We start from the raw sequence: 21,350 nt of genomic DNA on the forward strand, positions 1-21,350 counted from the left end.
ACACCATGAATATGATTAATAGCATGTAATTTTTTTTCTTTTGCTGTTTTTTCCCCTGCTCTTCTCTTCTCCTGTTTTTGTGCTTTTCCTGCTTTTTCTTTGTCCCCTTCACGTCCCTTCCATCTCTTTTCCTTTGCCTGCTCTTCCCTGATTTACCCACAACCCTAACTTTGCATATTCAAAGGGGGAGATCCTGGTAAGTACATGCTTAGTGTGGTAGCAAACATTAGAGAATCTAGTGGTGATGGAGACCCCGCCCACCCCTTAATATTCCCTGTTCCCCATCCCCTCCAAATAACAAAAATACTAAAAATCGAGCTAACCTGGAAACCCCATGCCGCAGCCGGCGCTGGACTGCACGTTGCCCTGGGTATAAGTCGACTCACACAGGCACTAACTGGACCGCCACCCTTGAAGGCGCACTTCTGCAGCCAGTTCCTGGCAGGTTTTCCTGGTTTCCTGTAGGTCAGGGATGGCAAATACTTACACACTGCCCCTGCCTCCCCTCACATCCCTGGCTGTGGAAGATCTCGCTTAAGCCAGACCAGAATTCATTCTTGGCACTGCCCCTCCTCCTTCTATCTCCTATGCAGATGTCACTCATGGATCAGAGCATATTTTTCCACATGGCAGAAATCTTGCCCTCTTGTGCCCATGGCAGACATGGCTAGTTGATCTAGCATTCTTTGCCTTGTGCCGCTCCTCTAGCACACGCCCATGGCAGACATTGCTAAGCAATCCTGGCATTCTTTCCAAATAAGCTTGCCAGCACTCCTGTTCTATAGCAGATGTGGCTAAGTGATTAAGGTATTGTTTTTTTTCCTATATGATACCCTCTTCTCTATGCATGGCAGGCATGACTAGTCAATCAGGAGCCTCTTTCCTAGATGCTGCCTCTTGTCCTCCAGATAAATTGATGAGGCTCTTCTGTTCCACTTACCCTTTCTCCTATCCTTTGCCTGTGACAGGCAACACTAATTGATCCTAGCACCGTTTCCTGCCACGCCCAGAATTCTCACCACAGTGCTTCAGGTATCTTGTACCAGTCGATTGACATGGCTCCCGAGATGAATCATATTTGCTGTCCATCCCTGCTGTGGGTAACACCTCCTTCCTTTGTGCAGAACCCTCAGCTGGGGCCCAGTGTGGGGCGTGAGATGGGCGTGAGATGGGCGTGAGGCCCAGTCCAGCCCAGCCCAGCGGGAAGCAGCCTGCTACTCATAGCTGAGAACTGAACCCAGCTCAAGGAGCTCACCTCTAGGCAGCTGGCCTCAGCCCGGCTCTTACACTTGGACAGCACAGCCTGGGCCTCCAGTCCTAGCAGGGGCTCCCTTTGGCTGGACATTCTCCCACTGCCAGCCACCAAGGCGCTGGTCATCCCTGCCACTGCCCTCTGGCGGGGATCTTCTGGCAATCCCAGGGTCTTTCTTGTAGCTGAGCCGATCCTATGCCAGGGCCTCGCTGCTCCCAGGGCCTGGGTGTGCAGATAGGGCCATGGGTGGGGGCAGTGATGGGAGGAATTAGTTGGCCTCGGGCTTGTGGTTTTCAGGTTCCTCATGTGTTCCCCCCAGTCCCCTTGAATTTGCCAGGCCAAGACCAGGAACCTGCTTCTCCCTTGTACCCCAAGAGGTTTAGGGGTTCCTCTTTTCCTACCAGAGGCCACATAGCCCAGCCCTGTCATGAGCGTGGCCGTGGCCTCTGGGTCTCCCATCTGTGGTTCCCATCTCTACCCGGGAGACTCAGGCCAGGACCCTCACCCAGGAAAGAGACTGGAGCAGCCTGCCAGAGGATCCCTGCTTTGCCGCCCCCTGCCTGCCCTGCCATCCATACCGCCCCATGTGCCTGCCTGCCTGTCACTGTGCACCCTAGCCCGCAACGGCCTGCCGCCTCTTCTGTCTCTCCCACCCCTACTTCCTTCTAAGCCCAGTCCCATTGGGATGTGTCCCTTGGATGCAAACCTGACTTTCTGCTGAGGCCTGGCTGCTCCCTTTCTCTGGCTCGCAAGTGGTGGATGGCTAACAGGGCCTTTGTTTGCCACCCACAGCTTGCAGCTCCCTAGGGTGGGATTTTGTCTCTGAACCCGTGTGGAGAAGGGCACCTCAGGGCTTCTGCCAGACGTCCTGCCCCAAGGCTTGGTGTGCCATCCCTAGCATGGCCCCGATCAGTGCTCTGGCCCTGTGGCCATGCACCCCAAAGTGTAGCGTGGGCCCTGTGCTCCAGCTCTGACCAACACTAACCCCGGCTGGAGGCAGGACAGCCAGGCCACCGAGGGGTGTGCAGGCACATCCCTCTCCTTGGAAACCGGGCCAGGCCTAGGAGTATGGAGGCCTCACATTTCTCTGGGGGAGCACCGACAGCCTGTCTCCCTGTTTTCCCTCACCTGGTTGTCATTCAGTCATGGAACCAGGGTCTACTAAGCACTCGTTCTGTGCCCAGCTCTGGGCTGAGACAAGGCAGTGCCCCCACCCCGCTCCCCCTGGGTGAATGGAGGCATTCCCAGAATGCCAGGCCTTTGGTGCTAACACCAGGACGTCCTGGACGGACCAGGAAGAGCTCGTCACTGCGTTCCCAGAGGGGATGCTGTGACCTCACAGGGGCTGCTGGCCTCAGCCCCCTCACCCACCACCAGGCAGCCCGTGAATGGCCAGATGCCAGGGGTCACTGCCTGCTCCAAACAACTGTGAGAGTCCTGTCTGCTCATCCCAGGGAGGGATAAGTCTGTACCCTTGGCCTTAACAAGGGGCGCCCGGTGGCATCTCATGCTGTCCCCAGCCTGGGCAGTGACTTCTGCATGGTCCCGGGGTCCCTGGGTACTCTTTAGCCACCTCCGTCTTCATGGCCACCTGGGGCTTAGCACTCACATCCAGCCACCAAGGAGCCGCTGGAGCTGTGGGCTGGTGGCCCTGGTTCAGAATGTCAGGCCCGGGGTGGGTCGGGGTAGTCCGGATGAAGCCCCTCCAGAGGACCGCCCCTGACTAGGACAGCATCTGGGCCCCAGAGGGATTCCTGGAGGCCCCATCTCTGGCGCTCCTGCTGTGCCGTGCCCTGCCATGCCCTGCACTGGGGGATGCAGGCCAGCCCTTCACAGCTGTCCGTGGACATGCTCAGCCCACCCTTTGTAGCTTGGCCAAGTCTGTCAGTGCCTGGGTCCCAGGCCGCCCTGTGCGTGCCTCCGTGTGCTTCCTGCAGCTCCCAGGGCCCTCGTCCTGAGTGGGGTGGGGGGCTCTGCCCACACATGCCTCCAGCGGCCAGGGAGCATGGGAGCACAACCCCCAGGCTGCCTGCCGTTAGCTGTCAGGTGAGTCCCTGCGCAGGCCTGGGTTCTGACCCCCACGCAGATGACAGCTACAGCCACACAATCCCCATCCATGGGGTCTCCCAGCCTGAAACCCTGATGTGTCAGTCAAAAGGATGACCACCAGGCTTGCAGCCAGCTTGGGACATGAGCCGCGCTCCTTCAGTGTCCTTGGGGAGGGCCCCTGGGCTCACACCTTTGACCCTAGCCCTCTGTGTGGATGCTACCCTTGGAACCTTATCTCACGCAAACAAGTGCAGTTCCTCAGATGTCACATTTCATGTGCCACAGCCCCACACACAAGCCCCAGGGACTCCTCCCATGGGCCCCTTTCCATCAGGCCTCTGTGACTCTATACCCCATCAGCCCCTGGCCCAGTGAGTCTGTCTGTCCGCCCACCTGCCCAGGTGGCACCTCATGTTGGTTTCCTGCTGGAAATGCTTGGGACAGGGTGGAACTGGGTTTCCTGGGCTTTGGGGCTGGAGGTGTCTCTATCGCGGTCCCCGGCTTCCCACTGAGCTGTGGGCAAGGCTGCTGCGCTGGGGGATGGCTGGGGCACGGAGCGAGGTTCCCTGCTAAGCTGCGCGCTTTCCCCCAGGTGATCCGCAGGGGCTGGCTGACCATCAACAACATCAGCCTGATGAAAGGCGGCTCCAAGGAGTACTGGTTTGTGCTGACTGCCGAGTCGCTGTCCTGGTACAAGGATGAGGAGGTGAGTGGCAGGCGGGAGCAGGGCTGCTGGGGTAGGTGGGGCAGCCGGGGAAGAGCGGGTGGGCGCTCCCTCTGGGCAGAACTCAGTCACTGCGCCACTCTGCCCTGAGTCACCATTAGGACTGTAACTCGCCGGGCACGGTGGCTCCCGCCTGTAATCCCAGCACTTTGGGAGGCCGAGGCAGGTGGATCACGAGGTCGGGAGTTTGAGACCAGCCTGGCCAACATGATGAAACCCCGTCTCTACTAAAATTGCAAAAATTAGCCAGGAGTGGTGGCACGCACCTGTAATCCCAGCTACTCAGGAGGCTGAGGCAGGAGAATCGTTTGAACCCGGGAGGCGGAGGTTGCAGTGAGCCGAGATTGTGCCACTGCACTCCAGCCTGGGCGAGAGAGCGAGACTCCATCTCAAAACAAACAAACAAACAAAAAACAACCGTAACCCAGGGCTGGAGAGCAGCCACCATGTGCCAAAAGGCTTACATTGTACCTGGCCCCCATGGGGCCAGCTCCTAGAGTGCAAAAGGGAGATGGAGGGTGATGGAGTCACTAGCAGGCTAGAAACAGGCCCTGACCTCCAGTGCCACTGTGACTGCCCCGTGCTCAAGAGAAGGGGCCATGCCCAAGGGTCAGGGGCTCAGGCATGCAGCCAGCCTCCAGGGGCGCCGGGGTTCCATCACTTACATCTCAGTCAGGCCCTTTGCCTCTCTGGGCCTCAGTTTTTCTATCTGCGAAGTGGTCTAGGATGGTCCCTGCCCACTGTGCGGTGCTTGGCCACAGTGTGCAGAACGATCCCCACATGCTCGTCATTATGGGAAGGAAGTGGAGAGGCCCCTGGGTGATGACTGCAGGGAGCGGTGTTGAGTGCTGAGTCATGGGAGGGACTCGTTCACTGCGAGTGAGGGGGCAGGCCTTGAGCAAGGATACTGCCAACCGGCCTCTGCTCTCCATGCTGACCCAGCATCCCTCCTGATGGTCCTATGTAGAAAAAGATACATAATGTTTGACATATTTATGGGGTCCCTGTGATGTTTTATTAGATGTACAGAGTATGTAATGATCACGGCAGGGTGTTTGTGGTGTCTGTCACTTTGGTATTCCTCATTTTCCTGTGTTCAGAACAGTTCAGGTCCTCTCTTCTGACTACTTTGAAATACACAAGGCTGGGCACGGTGCCTCAGGCCTATAATCCCAGCACTTTGGGAGGCTGAGGTGGGAGGATGGCCTGAGTTCAGGCGTTCAAGACCAGTTTGAGCAACATAGCATTACCCTGTGTCTATTAAAACCCCAAAAAAATTAGCTGGGCATGGTGGCGCATACCTGTAGTCCCAGCTACTCGGGAGGCTGAGGTGGGAGGGTCACTTGAGCCCAGGAGATGGAGGCTGTGGTGAGCTATGATCACACCACTGCACTCCAGCCTGGGCCACAGAGCAAGACACTGTCTCAAAAGAAAAAAAAAGAAGAAGAAGAAGAAGAAATAGACAATACATTGTTGCATTGTTGGCTGGGCACAGTGGCTCATGCCTGTAATCTTAGCACTCTGGGAGGCTGAGGTGGGTGGATCACCTGGGGTCAGGTGTTCAAGACCAGCCTGGCCAAATGGTGAAGCCCCTTCTCTACTAAAAATGCAAAAATTAGCCAGGTGTGGTGGCGCACGCTTGTAATCCTGGCTACTTGGGAGGCTGAGGCAGGAGAATCACCGGAACCTGGGAGGTGGAGGTGGAGGTTGCAGGGAGCCGAGATCGTGCCACTGAACTCCAGCCTGGGTGACAGAGTGAGAGACTCCCTCTCAAAAATAAAAACAGGATGGGCGCAGTGGCTCACGCCATTAATCCCAGCACTTTGGGAGGCCAAGGCAGACAGATCACCTGAGGTCGGGAGTTCGAGACCAGCCTGACCAACATGGAGAAACCCCGTCTCTACTAAAAATACAAAATTAGTCTGGCGTGGTGGCGCATACCTGTAATCCCAGCTACTCAGGAGGCTGAGGTGGGAGAATCGCTTGAACCTGGGAAGCAGAGGTTGCGGTGAGCCGAAATTGCGCCATTGCACTCCAGCCTGGGCAACAAGAGTGAAAGTGTGTCTCAAAGAAAAAAAAACACCAGACAATTGTTGTTAACTATAGTCTTAACTGCAGTCACCCTACTCTTCTGTTGAACAATAGAAGTTAATGCCTTTTCTCTAACTGTATGTTTGTACCCATTAACCCCACTTCTCTTTACCCCCTACTTGTCCCCACCTTTCCCAGCCTGTAGTATTTATCCTTCTACTCTCCACCTCTGTGAGATCCGCTCTTCTACCTTTTTTTTTTAGCTCCCACGTATGAGTGACAACATGCAAGATCTGTCTTTTTGTGCCTGGCTTATTTCACTTAACATAATGACCTCCAGTTCCATTCATGTTGCTGCAAATGACAGGATCTCATTCTTTTCTGTGGCCCTGATCAACCCGTTTCTTGCTTAATTCTCTTGACGTAACCATGGCTTAGTGGCCTGGAAGGGAAACCACTTCTGTGTGATAGCTTGTTGCTACTCTGATGCGGTCCAGGTTGGCTTTCAAGAGTCCCTGGCAAAGAGAGCTGTGTTTTTCTCATTGTCCTGGTTGCTCTGGGAGAAGACTGCAGGCTGTCCTGTGAGCCATGGCTGTGTTATGTGGGCAATGGATTTGCATCTGTAACAGAGGCCCAAAATGAAGGCTCTTAAAGAGATGAAGTCTGTTTCTTGCTCACGTCTCAGTGAGCTTGGTGACCCTGTGCTGCAAGGCTGTCCAGGGCCTGGCTCCGCCTCTCCTGTTGCCACCTTAACACAGGGCTCCCTTCATAGTTTAAAATGGCTGCCCCATACCCATCACCATGTAGCCTCTAGCAGCCCAAGAAGGGAAAGAAGGACCTCTGTGTGTGGGAACTGTGAGTCCAGCTAACAGTTCTAGCACTTTCTAAGAAGGAAGTGGATATTGGTTGTTTCTGAGCGTGACAGCTGGGGCTTGACACCCGGAAGTCACCAGGATATTGGTTGGGTGGTGTCAACCCTTCGTGTCTCGTCTCCCCACCTATAAAGTCAGGACTGTGGCCTGTCCCCTCTAGACTGCGGGAACCAGTGGGGGAATTCTGGTACTTGAGCCCAGGAATGTGCCTGGCTCACTGCATGTGTCCCAGGTTTTGTCCTGGTAACTACCAGCATCAAGTCCTCCCAGCTCCTCTCTGTAGGAGGGAACCTACCCACCTACCCCCAGTGCACAGAGGAGGAGCTGGAGGCTGTGTCAGGTGCAGGGCCAGCTGGCCAGTCCCCATGGTCCCTGGGATGGCACAGCCACCAACTCAGTCCAGGCAACCTCAGTGGAGAGGCTGGGGTTGCCTGAGGCCCCTGGAGCCGCCCTGCCTGGCTCTCTTCCCCTTGGGTTTGGGGGAATGCTCTGTGGGAGTGCCCCCCACTGGGGACTTGCTGGCACCCAACCCAGCCCCAGGACAGGCAGGACTGGGCTTGGAAGTCCCAGACTTAGATAGAAGGCAGGCTGGGGGGCCCCAGCTGGCCCCAGGGAGAAGCAAAGAGAGGTGGGCCTCTTGTCTATGGACCCCTGCTCTGTGCTGGGCTCATTGGCTAAGAGAGCCCACTGAGGCCACACCTGAGGAGAACCCTACTCCCCGTGAGGAAACCCTCACGCTTGCTATTCGGGTGGCTCTGTGTCACCCCCATCTAAGGCTCTGAGCGGTGACTTGCCCCACATCATGGAGCGGGGGAGGGTCTCCCTGGGGTGGAGGCTTCCCCAGTGCACGTCTGCGGGCCCATGCTCCCTGACCTGAGGGACACCCCAGCCCGACATCCGAACACCTCCGCTGCAGCCCAGGCCTGATGTCCCCTTGACTGAGGACATTGGGGGTGAAAGGATCATCCTGCTCCACATGAGGCCAGACGCTCATCTCTGGAATGTTCCTGAAACCTCAGGAGCCCTGAGGCCTCTGCGGGACTCTGGGGCGCTGTTTCTAAACCCAGGGTGGTGGAGTCTGCTGAGCCACCATACAAGCATTTCTGGGGTCCCTGTGGAACCTTCCAGAACCTCAGATCCAGCGAACCTCATGAGGTTGGGATGTGGGAGGAGTGTGGAGCCAGGCGTGGTCCGCAGCCTTCTCCCCGCCTCAGGCGCCTCTAGGAACTCACGTGTCCAGATCGGATGGCTCCTCAAAATGGCTGGGGTGGGGTAGGGTGCCCTTTCTCTTTTTCTCCCCTCTTTCCGCCTTGCAGTGAGAAACCAGCCTGCGCTGTGGTGTGTGGGCTGTCAGGCCGGCTGACAGCTGGTGCCCTGCCTTTCAGTTCAGGGCTGTGGGGACCTTCCAGGGTCCCCTGGGTGGGAATGCCAGGCCTGGGGCAGCGAGCCTTGGAGGAGCCTCTGGGCCTGAACCTCAGCCTGGTGGCTCTCTGCCTGGCAGCATTGCAAGTCTAGTTTTCAGATCTCCTCTTCCTTCACGTGAGGGGCCCTTCGTGTTTTCCTCATCTGAGAGTTGAAAGCCAGAGCCCCCGACCCTCCCGTGGAGCCCCACACTGGAGTCTGGAGCAGCAGTGGGAGAAGGGCCGGGCGCCGGCCGTAATGAGAAACAGCCGAGCTGTGAAAGGGGCCCTGTGTGAGCCCCAGACACCAAGCAGGCTCCAGTTAGGAGGGGGCAGCCATGGAACCTGACCCCCGCCACCACCCAAGTTAGGATCCCAGCAGGGACCCTTGGAGTCACACACGTGGCAGCCACCCCTGAGGAGGAGGCCACCCTCTTAGATGCCTCAGTGAGACACAAGACATCAATATCTCTTTATTTAAAAAATAAACAAGACATTTACAGCCATGGGGTGGGGATGGCAGACTGATAGGGCCAGGGCCTCCAACCCCTCGGCCGGCCTCGGGGCTCCCTCTGCCGGCCTCGGGGCTCCCTCTGCCTTTCCCCAGTGCCTCTTCTCCCACCCAGGCCCTTGAATCTTCTATGCGAGGCTCTGCCACAGTGGGAAACGGGGTGGTGGAAAATGACACTCACCTGCCGGCGAGTTTGGGGGGCCTGTCTCGACGAGCCGCTCACCCAAGCCCAGCCTAACCAATGTGCAGACTACTGTACACATTGAGAGCCTCCTGAACAGGTAGTCTGAACACTGGGTTGGCGGGGCCGGCTATCCATCCCGCAGAACCCCCCAGGCAGACGCTGGGGCCACCAGGCCAGGCCGTGCCTCAGCACCTCTGAGCAGCCAAGGAAACCACCACTCTTCCCGAGACGATCCGCTCTGTCCCTTCTGACGTGGCAAGGCTGGGGCCGGCTCGCATCTGGAGAAAGTTCTGGGTTTTCAGGAAATCCTAAAGAGTGGGGGAGGCGGAGCAGGAGGCAGGGTTTGGGATCGTGGCTTCTGGGCTCAGGAGAATGTCTGACTCTTTGGGGGTCGGGGGTGGGGAGGAGGGGCGCACACGTGTGTGTGTGTGTGTGTGTGTGTGTGTGCGCGTGCCGGCAGCACCAGGAAGGCGGCCACTGATTTCTCGGTGGAATCACACTGTAAAGAGTTCCAGATGTGGCATTAGCCGGAATGGCCTGTGACTCAGTTACTTGGCCCTGCTGGCTGGAAGCTTCCGGCCGCATGACACGATAGGGTCAGGGCAGCAAAGGCCCTTGGGCAAACGTCCGAGCCAGGGGCAGGGCTTCTGCAGAGCCCCCTCCCCTAGCCCCTTCTAAAGCCCCCAAAACTCTTCCCCGAAAGGTGGGAGGGACCCAGGCCCTGTGTTACCCAGCCTTGCCTGGGATGACGGGTGCAGGCTTTCTTCATCACCTTCCCTCCCTTGGGTCCACAGCGGCATCCCTCCCTCCATGGCCACCGGGCCCCTCTTCCTATGCTCTGCCCTACTTCTTTGCCTAGAGCCTGGCAGGCTAATCCTGGAGCCGCTCACAAGAGCAACCAAAGAAAATCCCAGGTGCTCATGGGCACCAGCTCTGCAGTGGGCACCAAGCTCCTCCATCCTCCTTGGATAGATGAGGAAACTGAGATGAAATGGGAGGTGGCGGGGAAGTGGCTTGCCCGAGGGCACACGGCCAGGAAAGGGCAGGGCTGGCATCACCTCAACCATGCTGAGCTCCTAACGCCCTGAGGCTGAGCCCATGTGCCAAGCCCACTGCTTCATCCTGGCTCCCCTTGCAAAGTCCTGACACTCCCAGCCGGCCCCCGTTTGCCAGGGAGCCCCCGCTGCCTTCTCCACAGTCACTGTGGCTGCTCCTGAACTTGGAGGCGGCAGCCAGGTTAGGCTTTGTGCTGGGGCAGCGCAGTGAGGGGACATGAGAGGAGTTTCCAGAGACGGCCCAGGGAGAAGGGCCAGGGGCACTGTAGGGAGGACTGGGCTTTGGGTCACAGAGACCTGGCCTCTGAAGTCCTGCTGTGGCTTGCGCTGCCTGCCGTGTGGCCTTCGGCAGCCAGCTTCCCTCTCTGAGCTAGGAGGGATCCGTGAACTGAGACCAAGCAGTGCATGGCATGGGTCCCCAAGAGCTGCTGCTGTGGCGGGTGGGCACACACGTCACTGGGTAAGCGTGGGACTCCAGGGTGCCACCCCCAGCTCCGTGACTCGCCAGCCCCTTGCCCCTGGCCGAGGGGCCCACCTCTGAGCTGCCTCCCTAGCAGTCTGGACAGCCGTGGCTGGCACTTGGTGCTTCCTGAACAGGGCCAACCTTAGAAAGCAAGTGATAGGGCAGGTGCGGTGGTGCACACCTGTAATCCCAGCACTCTGGGAGGCTTGCTTGAACCCAGGAGTTTAAGACCAGCCTGGGCAACATAGCGAGACCCCATCTCTATTAAAATAATGATAATGATAATAATAAAGGGAGTAAGGCTTCTGCAGCACCTGGCCCAGGACCTATCCAGCCCCAAGATGTCCTAAAGCGGCCAAGGTTGAAATCCCAGCCCTGCTCCTCTCTGCCTCAGTCTTCCCCTCTGTAAAATGGCATCACAGAGGTAACTCCTAGGCTCGTTTCAAAGATGGAGCCCAGATAAAAGTTCCATTCACTTCGTGCAAGGCGAGGGGCAGTTGTGTTGTGCGTGCTGTCAGCCACATGTCAGCAGTGAACTCAACAGGAGTCCCTGCCCTGGAGAAACTTGAGTCAGTCCAGTGGCAGTCAGCCACCTAGGTCAATAAGCACAGGCAGTCAGGCACCTAGGTCAACAAACGCAGGATACGTGACGTGTTGTGTGAGGGAAAAGGAGGATGGAGGTGGGGAGGGTGCGGGTAGAGTTAGGGCAGGAGGGAGCCATGCAAGTGTCAGGATCAGGCAGTAGCCCGGTCGTCCAAAGGCCCTGCGGTAGGAACCCAGGTGGGATACTCAGGGAGCATCATGGAGGGCAGCGTGGCTGGGACAGAGTGACGGACGGGGAAGGGCCGGCAGATGGGCTCATATACAGCAGCGACCAGCATTGAGAAGCCCCCGGGGCTGGTGGTGGCGCATGCTGCACGCTCTGGCCTGGGGCATCCTGAGTTGTCACGTGGACAGCTCAGGGTGACTCTTTTCCCTCCACCCTCAGGAGAAAGAGAAGAAGTACATGCTGCCTCTGGACAACCTCAAGATCCGTGATGTGGAGAAGGGCTTCATGTCCAACAAGCACGTCTTCGCCATCTTCAACACGGAGCAGAGGTGAGGGGCCCAGGGGCCTGGGGATGGCTCGGGGTGAAGACCAATGGCCTCATTCACACTCCACAACCTTCACTGAGCACTGAGCACCTGGCTGTCAGCAGTCCCTGCCCTTGGGACCCAGCTTTTAGAAAGGGGAGTCACGTGAGAAATAGCAAATGCCAGGGATGCTTCCCGTGCTGGGTCAGAGATGACCTCTCTGGGCAGAGATGAGGATGAAGGCAGGCTCCGAGTCAGTGGGAGCCACAGAGAGTTCTGAGCACAGGGTGACCAGGACCTGGCTCAGGTGCTTGCAGGAGCCCTCTGGTGGCTGAGAGGGAAACAGTATGAGAGGGTGAGAGACGGGGGACGAGGGCAAAGGCCGCTGCCTTGTCCAAGTGGGCGATGATGGGGCCAGACCCCATAGGGAAGTAGGGTGCAGATTCTGGGTAGAAGAGTCAGGCGGAGCCCTGGTGGGCATGGATATGAGAGAGAAAGGCACCAATGGTGACCCTGAGTACCTGGGCCTGAGCTCCTGCACTGCCCAGCTGCTGCCATTGGCCGAGGTGGGGAAGGCAGCGGCAGGTAGGCCTGGAGACAGCCAGGAGCTCCATTTAGGCCATGCCAAGGGAGAGGGTGCATCAGGGAGGCACCTGGGTAGATCGAGGAGTGTGATGTCCAGGAACGAGCTCCAGTCTGGGACGTGAACTGGGCAGTCACCATTGCGTGGATGGTATTTCAAGGAACGAAACCAGATGAGCTCCCAGGAGAGTGAAGCTGGAGAATGGGAGGCCCCAGGAAGCTCACAGTACATCTGTCCCATGAGGCAGTAGCTGGAGACTTTAGCAGAGACACTGCTCTCAGGAAGAAACCCAGCTGGCAGGAGGGCTCTTCCCATGCTCACACAATCACGCTCATCCAGGAAGCAGGGCCCACCTGAGTCAGGGATTAGCTGTCAGTGAAGGCCCGGTGGTACCCTGAGACCCGTAGGCAGGCACTGACGTCCTCCCTGCTGGCCCCAGAACCTCCTTGCCTACTGCTTGGCTACACCCACCAACTCCAGCTGAGTCTCCTGGTTCCCTCCTGCTTTGCTCTGGCTGGCCTAAAGCTCGAGACCCATTTGTCCACCAGCTGGCCGTGAAAACCTTCATAGCTCTTCTAGGCTTGCCCCTGGCCATATGACACCTGGCAGCTGCCCCAGGTCCCTGAGCCGTGTGCCTCCTGTACAGGGAGGGTGACAATATTACCTGATATATCTTTTAAGAGCAGGTTCAGGAAACCCAGAGTAGTAGCTGCAAAAACAAGATAAGATGGTTGATAGTTTTTTGTGTAAATTAAGTCCAGACTTTAGTATCCCGGGCAAAGTGGAGCAGCTCCACAGGCATCAGGGTCCGGGCCCTGCATGTTCCTCAGGATTCCACCTGATATGCAGAAGCCGAGCTCTGCGGTGGGACAGGCCTGCCATGAAATCCTGACTTTTTTTTTTTTTTTAAACGGAGTTCTGCTGTTGTTGCCCAGGCTAGAGTGCAATGGTGCGATCTCAGCTCACCGCAACCTCTGCCTCCTGGGTTCAAGCGATTCTCCTGCCTCAGCCTCCCAAGTAGCTGGAATTACAGGCATGCACCACCACGCCTGGCTAATTTTTTATTTTTAGTAGAGACGGGGTTTCTCCATATTGGTCAGGCTGGGCTCGAACTCCCAACCTCAGGTGATCCACCCACCTCAGCCTCCCAAAGTGCTGGGATTACAGGTGTGAGCTACTGCACCTGGCCCAAAACCCCGACTTCTACTTCTTTGTCCAAAATGGCTGCCCAGACTCCAGCCATTGTGATGATGTCCCAGGCAGCAGCAGGAAGGAGGAGAGGAGGAGCTACAAGGGCATGCCTCTCCCCACACAACCTCATCCAGAGGTCGTTCGGGGCAGCCACTTGCTGACCACAAACCCAAGTCTCACTTAAAGGCTTTGTGGGCAGCTTGGCTGTCTTAACCACACCTGGATGTGGGACAGGAAAATGTGCGTGGCATGTGGCACGGGGCCTGGCCTGTAGACCACCATCTGCAAGCACTGTTTAGCATCCATTCCATTTATCTCCCAGCTTTGAGACCCTGGTTCTTTTTTCTTTTTCTTTTTTTTTTTTTTTTTTGAGACGGAGTCTTCCTCTGTCACCCACCCAGGCTGGAGTGCAGTGGCATGATCTCAGCTCATTGTAGCCTCCACCTCCCATGCTCAAGTGATCCTCCCGCCTCGGCCTCCCGAGTAGCTGAGACTACAGGCGCACACCACCACGCCCAGCTAATTTTTGTATTTTCTGTAGAGATGGGGGTGTTGCTGTGTTGCTCAGGCTGGTCTCCAACTCCTGAGCTCAAGCAATCACCCTGTCTCAGCCTCCCAAAGTGCAGGAATTACAGGTGTGAGCCACCATGCCTAAACTTTACAAAAATTTTTTTGTTTTGTTTTGGTACATAGTCTCACTCTGTCGCCCAGGCTGGAGACAGTGGCACAATCTTGGCTCACTGCAACCTCCACCTCCCAGGTTTAAGCGATTCTCCTGCCTCAGCCTCCCGAGTAGCTGGGATTACAGGCATGCAGTACCACTCCCAGCTAATTTTTTGTATTTTAGTATTGACGGGGTTTCACCATGTTGGCCAGGCTGGTCTCAAACTCCTGACCTCAGTTGATCCTCCTGCCTCGGCTTCCCAAAGTGTTGGGATTACAGGCGTGAGCCACTGTGCCCAGCCAAAATTTTTTTTATAAAAAACACACAGGCTGGGCACGGTGGCTCACGCCTGTAATCCCAGCACTTTGGGAGGCCGAGGCAGGTAGGTCACGAGGTCAGAAGATCGAGATCATCCTGGCGAACACGGTGAAACCCCGTCTCTACTAAAAATGCAAAAAATTAGCTGGGGTGGTGGCAGGCGCCTGTAGTCCCAGCTACTCGGGAGGCTGAGGCAGGAGAATGGTGTGAACCCGGGAGGCGGAGCTTGCAGTGAGCCAAGATCGCGCCACTGCACTCCAGCCTGGGCGACAGAGCAAGACTCTGTCTCAAAAACAAAACAAAACACATTCGGGCACAGTGGCTCACACCTGTAATCCCAGAACTTCGGGAAGCCGAGGTGGGCGGATCAGCTGAGGTCAGGAGTTCGAGACCAGCCTGACCAACATGGAGAAACCCCATCTCTACTAAAAATACTAAAATTAGCCAGGTGTGGTGGCGCATGCCTGTAATCCCAGCTACTCGGGAGGCTGAGGCAGGAGAATCGCTTGAACCCGAAAGGTGGAGGTTGCGGTGAGCCGAGATTGCGCCATTGCACTCCAGCCTGGACAACAAAAGCGAAACTCCGTCTCAAAAAAAAATAATAATAAAGTAATAATAATAATAATAATAAAGTTCTGGTGGACAGTGCTGCTCTGGGCTTTCCTGAAAATGCCCCAGTGGGAGCTTCTCAGCCACAGTTGGTGTCGAGGGTCACATGCCCACCTCTGGGGGCCCAGGAAAAGAGAAGAGTCAGCTGATCCAACAGAAACAAAGAAACTCAGACACTTGCCGAGCTTGTGCACAGCGCTCTTCTGTGTAGGCGTCACTCACAGTGACCCCTCAGCATGACCAGGTGAAGCCTGGGTTGGGTTTGGGTTCCTGATCCGTCAGAAAGACCCCTAGAGCCCATTCCTCTCGGCAGTCTGCCAGACCCATGGCAGGGTCAAGCTTGCGCCCCTCCCTCCCCGCCGCAGAAACGTCTACAAGGACCTGCGGCAGATCGAGCTGGCCTGTGACTCCCAGGAGGACGTGGACAGCTGGAAGGCCTCGTTCCTCCGAGCTGGCGTCTACCCCGAGAAGGACCAGGTGAGGAGCCGTCCTGCGCAGCCAGGCCCAGCAGCCCCCACCTGGGAGAGGAAGCGGGGCTGGCTTTCCCCAGGACAGGTCATTTTCAGGCCATGTTAGCCAGGAGTCTCTGAAATCATGTAGCAGATGCCCACTTGAGCAAGCAAAGGAGAAATTGGGGGTACTTTGTCATCAGGGCCCAGAAAGTTCCCTCACGGAAGCCAGTGACCGGGGCACACAGGGGATGGGGTCCCACTTGCTTTGTTCTCCTCTCTTTTCCCCTTCCATCCTGAGGTAGAGTGAACATGGCCACCCTTGGCCCCAATATTAAAATGTCTTGCCGGGCACGGTGGGTGGTTCGCCCCTGTAATCCCAGCACTTTGGGAGGCTGAGGCGGGCAGATCATTTGAGCTCAGGGGTTCGAAACCAGCCTGGCCAACATGGTGAAACCCCGTCTCTACTAAAACTACAAAAATTAGCCAGGCATGGTGGTACGTGCCTGTAATCCCAGTTACTCAGGAGGCTTAGGCAGGAGATCGCTTAAACCCGGGAGGTAGAGGTTGCAGTGAGCTGAGATCACGCCATTGCACTCCAGCCTGGGCGACAGAGCAAGACTCCATCTCAAAAATAAAATAAAATGTCCCAAGGTTGAGTGTGGTGGCTTACACCTGCAATCCCAACACTTTGGGAGGCGATGTGGGCAGATCCTTTGGGCCCAGGAGTTCGAAAACAGCCTGGGCAATGTTGCAAAACCCTTCTCTCCAAAAAATACAAACATACCCAGGCATGGTGGCACACCCCTGTAATCCCATCTACTCCAGGGCGCTGAGGTGGGAGGATCACTTGAGCTCTCCCTGGGAGGTTGAGGCTGTGGTGAACTGTGTTTGTGCCACTGCACTGCAGCCTGGGTGACATAGCAAGACTGTGTCAAAACAAAACAAAACAAAAAAACAACGTTCCAATGCCCAGGTGAGGGGATCCACCCCAGCATCAGCCAGGGTCACCCCATTGTTTGGGCAGCTCTGGCCTAGGGCAAGCAGGCCTATCTGGTGCCAGTGGGGCTGTCAGGGGCCAGCCTGAGGTCAGTTATTGGTGGGACAATAGGGCAGATGGTTTCCAGAGAACCAGGACTTGGCCCAGGCCACAGTCACCCCTCAGCACCTCCCCTCCCGCTTGCAGGCAGAAAACGAGGATGGGGCCCAGGAGAACACCTTCTCCATGGACCCCCAACTGGAGCGGCAGGTGGAGACCATTCGCAACCTGGTGGACTCATATGTGGCCATCATCAACAAGTCCATCCGCGACCTCATGCCAAAGACCATCATGCACCTCATGATCAACAATGTGAGTGGAGAACTAAAAATGAGAAGGAGGTAGCCGGGTGCGGTGGCTCACGCCTGTAATCTCAGCACTTTGGGAGGCCAAGGCGGGCGGATCACTTGAGGTCGGGAGTTCAAGACCAGCCTGGCCAAAACGGTGAAACCCCGTCTCTACTAAAAATACAAAAATTAGGCTGGGCGCGGTGGCTCACACCTGTAATCCCAGCACTTTGCGAGGTGGAGGCGGGCGGATCACGAGCTAAGGAGTTCGAGACTAGACTGACCAACATGGTGAAACCCCATCTCTACTAAAAATACAAAAATTAGGCTGGGCGCGGTGGCTCACACCTGTAATCCCAGCACTTTGCGAGGCCGAGGCGGGTGGATCACGAGCTAAGGAGTTCGAGACTAGACTGACCAACATGGTGAAACCCCATCTCTATTAAAAATACAAAAATTAGCCGGGCACGGTAGCTCACGCCTGTAATCCCTGCTACTCAGGAGGCTGAGGCAGGGGAATCGCTTGAACCCAAGAGGCAGAGGTTGTGGTAAGCCTAGAGTGCACCACTGCACTCCAGCCTGGGCAACAGAGTGAGACTCCGTCTCAAGAAAAGAGAGAGAGAGAGAAAAAAAAATACAAAAAGTAGCCGGGCATGGTGGCGGGCGCCTGTAATCCAGCTACCCGGGAAGCTGAGGCAGGACAATTACTTGAACCTGGGAGATGGAGATGGCAGTGAGCCAAGATCGTGCCACTGCACTCCAGCCTGGTTGACAGAGCAAGACTCCATCTCAAAAAAAAAAAAAAAGAGAAGGAGGCCAGGCACCCTAGGCCATACCTGTTTGTAGTCTTAGCAGTTTGGGAGGCTGAGGCAGGAGGATCACTTGAGCCCAGGAGGTTGAGGCTGCAGTGAGCTATGATCATGCCACTGCACTCCAGCCTGGGCGACAGAGCAAGACCTTGTGTCCAACAACAGCAACAACAAATTTGAATGAATCACCACCCTTTGAACACCAGAATCTGCACGGCCATCCTCTTTGGGAAACCCTAGGGTTTCCGAGCCACACTGGGTCCATAGTCCCATCAAGTCCACTAACTGGAGTGAACACTGCAGGTGTGCGCCTTCTCTGAATTAACTTAGGCTGGCATCAGAATAACTGCAGGAGGGAGAACGGCCATCTTCCCCATTTCACAGACAGAAAACAAGGCCAGAGAGATCAAGTAACCTGCCCCAAGTTCCTTAGGAAAGTGGGAAGTGGGATTCAAACCCACGTTTACCCTGGTTGCAACCATACCCTTGGGTTGTGTTGGGCAGCCGCTGTGTCCTAATGATCTGGGGCCCAGCCTCTTCCTCATGGGCGTCACCTGCCCGGCCCCGGGTTCCCTGGAGACTCTCAGGGCTCTGGGCTTCTCTTCAGTGAAATGCAGCTGTACTGATAGTATCTCCAGCTCAGGCTGCTAGAGGGCTCAGGGCACTTGTGTATCAGGCCTTTGGCATGGCACTAGCCACTCAGGAAGCTTTATAAACCAGCTTTGGGGCCAGAGCAGTGGCTCATGCCTGTAATCCCAGCACTTTGGGAGGCTGAGGAGGGAGGATCACTTGAGCCCAGGAGTTGAAGACCAGCCTGGGCAACATAGCCATACCCCAGTCTCTACAAAAAATTTAAAAATTAGCTGGGCATGGTGGCAAATGCCTGTAGTCCCAGCTACTCAGAAGACCGAGGTAAGAGCATCACTTGAGCCCAGGAGGTTGAGGCTGCAGTGAGCCATGATCACACCACTGCTCTCCAGCCTGGGTGATGGAGCAGGAACCTCTTTCAAAAAAAAAGTGTCTTGGGTTTTGTATATGAATGTCAACCACAGAAACCTGCGGATCTAAGTAAAACTCCCACACGGGGTGTGGCTGGGCATGGTGGCTCACATCTGTACTCCCAGCACTTTGGGAGGCTTGGCAGGAGGATCACTCGATCCCAGGAGTTCAAGCCTGGACAACATAGTGAGACCCCATCTCTATTTAAAACACACACACACCTCCCACGTGCCATGCCCTCCCACCCTGTTGCTCCCATTCTCAGTAGTGATCAGTGTTCACAGTTTCGTGGTGTCCTGGTATGTTTCCTTATATACCGATAGGATCGGAGACATATACGGTTCTTCTGCTATGAAATTTAAAATGCATATATCCTTTGACCCTGCAAGTTTACTTTTAGGAACTTCTCTAAGAGAGACAATTGCCCACGTGCAAAGTGAGCTTATACATGCTTATTGTTTTCCATGATGTTTTATAGCAGCCAAAGATGGGAAATAATTATCCATTTTTAATAGACTCTTATAAAATAAAAATATTTTATTATTTAAGAAAATAATAAATCTGTCGGCCCAGCTACTCGGGAAGCTGAGGCAGGAAGATCACTTGAGCCCAGGAGATCGAGGCTGCAGTGAGCAAAGATCGCTCCACTGCATTCCAGCCTGAGTGATAGGAGTGAGACCCTATCTAAAAAACAAAAAAAGTTGTGATGGCCAGGTGTGGTGGCTCACGCCTGTAATCCCAGCACTTTGGGAGGCTGAGGCGGGCAGATCACGAGGTCAAGAGACTGAGACCATCCTGGCCAACATGCTGAAACCCCCCTCTACTAAAAATACAAAAATTAGCTGGGCGTGGTGGCACGCGTCTGTAGTCCCAGCTACTCTGGAGGCTGAGGCAGGAGAATCAGTTGAACCTAGGAGGTGGAGTTTGCAATGAGCAGAGATCATGCCACTGTACTCCAGCCTGGTGACAGAGGGAGACTCTGTCTCAAAAAAAAAGAAAAAAAAAAGTAACTGAAAAACTTCTGTATCCAGTAGGAGGTTCCAGAAAGGACAATGTATAAAATTCATGAACAGAAACTAGTAGTGTTTGAACAGAAGCCAGGTGGAAGATGTAACAGGATTAGCCGGGCGCAGTGGCTCACTCACGCCTGTAATCCCAGCACTTTGGGAGGCCAAGGCGGGTGGATCACCTGAGGTCAGGAGTTAAAGACCAGCCTGGCCAATATGGTGAAACCCCATCTCTACTAAAAATACAAAAATTAGCCGGGGGTTGGGGGGCACGCCTGTAGTCCCAGCTACTTGGGAGGTTGAGGCACAAGAATTGCTTGGACCCAGGAGACGCAGGTTGCAGTGAGCCAAGATTGCACTGCAGCCTGGGTGACAGAGTGAGACTCTGTCACAAAAAAATAAATAAAGATATAACAGGATTGGCTGGGCGCGGTGGCTCACGCCTGTAATCCCAGCACTTTGGGAGGCTGAGGCGGGCGGATCATAAGGTCAGGAGATCGAGACCATCCTGGCTAACAGGGTGAAACCCCGTCTCTACTAAAAATACAAAAAATAAGCTGGGCGTGGTGGCAGGCGCCTGTAGTCCCAGCTACTTGGGAGACTGAGGCAGGAGAATGGCATAAACCCGGGAGGCAGAGGTTGCAGTGAGCTGAGATCGCACCACTGCACTCCAACCTGGGCGACAGCGAGACTCTGTCTCAAAAAAAAAAAAAGCAAAAACAAAAAAGATATAACAGGATTATTCTGCCAAGGTTAAGGAAATAAATAAATAAGCTAAAACAGGAGAAAAGACATCAATGGAAGAGGCAAGATACTAGAAATAAGTTGAATAAGAATCTCATAACCAGCCTGGGCCACATGGTGGAACCCTATCTCTAAAAAAATTACAAAACGTAGCCAAGCATGGTGTCAACGCGCCTGTCGTCCTAGCTACTTGGGAGGCTGAGGCAGGATAATTACTTGAACCCGGGAGGCGGAGGTTGCAGTGAGCTGAAATTGAGCCACTGTACTCCAGCCTGGGTGACAGAGCAAGACTCTTTTTCAAAAAAGTCTGGGGGTGGCCCCGCCCTGTGAGAGATGTTTTTCCAGCAGTCACTGTGGGTTCTGGGTTGGGGTGATACACAAGCCTGACCCTCCCCAACCCCTGCCCGCAGACGAAGGCCTTCATCCACCACGAGCTGCTGGCCTACCTATACTCCTCGGCGGACCAGAGCAGCCTCATGGAGGAGTCGGCCGACCAGGCGCAGCGGCGGGACGACATGCTGCGCATGTACCATGCCCTCAAGGAGGCGCTCAACATCATCGGCGACATCAGCACCAGCACTGTGTCCACGCCTGTACCCCCGCCTGTCGATGACACCTGGCTCCAGAGCGCCAGCAGCCACAGGTCCGGAAGCCTGGTTCCCCTACCCTCAAGCATTCGGCCTGCAGGTTCCTGCCCTCCCTGTGTGTCCTGCAGGGTCCTGGCAGGAAACAGGACACAGCCCAAGGGTGGCACCCAGGGCTGGGCACTGTGGGAGCTGCTGCCCTGCTGAGGCCGGAGGAGGGAGAGAAGGGGTATGGGGGCGAGCCAGCCCTACAGCTCTAGGGCAGGACCCCGTGAATAAATACCCCGCCTGCCCTCTGCTGGTGCCTTCCATTGGCACAGCCCAAATGGAAGCTGGGGTAAGAGGCTGGAGGGGCAGCAGCCACAGGAGAGAGATGAGCCTCCTGGAGCACACAGAAGGGCAGATGGGAGGCTCTGGAGGGGCAAACGCAAGGCGTGGCCAGAGCTGCTGCC

The 21,350-nt window shown here is 55.8% G+C and overlaps 1 protein-coding gene and 1 non-coding gene across 20 annotated transcripts in view; one reads left to right on the forward strand and one right to left on the reverse strand.

Moving 5' to 3' along the window:
* DNM2 (dynamin 2) overlaps positions 1-21,350 on the forward strand; it is a 115,618-nt gene that overhangs the window by 90,464 nt on the left and 3,804 nt on the right. For 11 of the 19 annotated variants that reach the window (XM_016935017.4, XM_016935023.4, XM_054674068.2 and 8 more), the window contains 6 exons: positions 185-196; positions 3,894-4,007; positions 11,530-11,639; positions 15,346-15,457; positions 16,616-16,780; positions 20,725-20,957. In XM_016935017.4, the coding sequence (XP_016790506.1) occupies positions 185-196; positions 3,894-4,007; positions 11,530-11,639; positions 15,346-15,457; positions 16,616-16,780; positions 20,725-20,957 (746 nt within the window). The remainder of the gene's footprint in view (positions 1-184; positions 197-3,893; positions 4,008-11,529; positions 11,640-15,345; positions 15,458-16,615; positions 16,781-20,724; positions 20,958-21,350) is intronic. The other 8 variants (XM_063801177.1, XM_063801179.1, XM_063801180.1 and 5 more) reach the window with 1 other exon arrangement.
* MIR199A-1 (microRNA mir-199a-1) lies at positions 9,073-9,142 on the reverse strand. Its single transcript, NR_035704.1, has one exon. It is a non-coding gene; the product is annotated as a microRNA mir-199a-1 (primary transcript).

Source organism: Pan troglodytes, chromosome 20 (genome assembly GCF_028858775.2).
Source record: "Pan troglodytes isolate AG18354 chromosome 20, NHGRI_mPanTro3-v2.0_pri, whole genome shotgun sequence".
In the NCBI taxonomy this organism is placed as follows: domain Eukaryota; kingdom Metazoa; phylum Chordata; class Mammalia; order Primates; family Hominidae; genus Pan; species Pan troglodytes.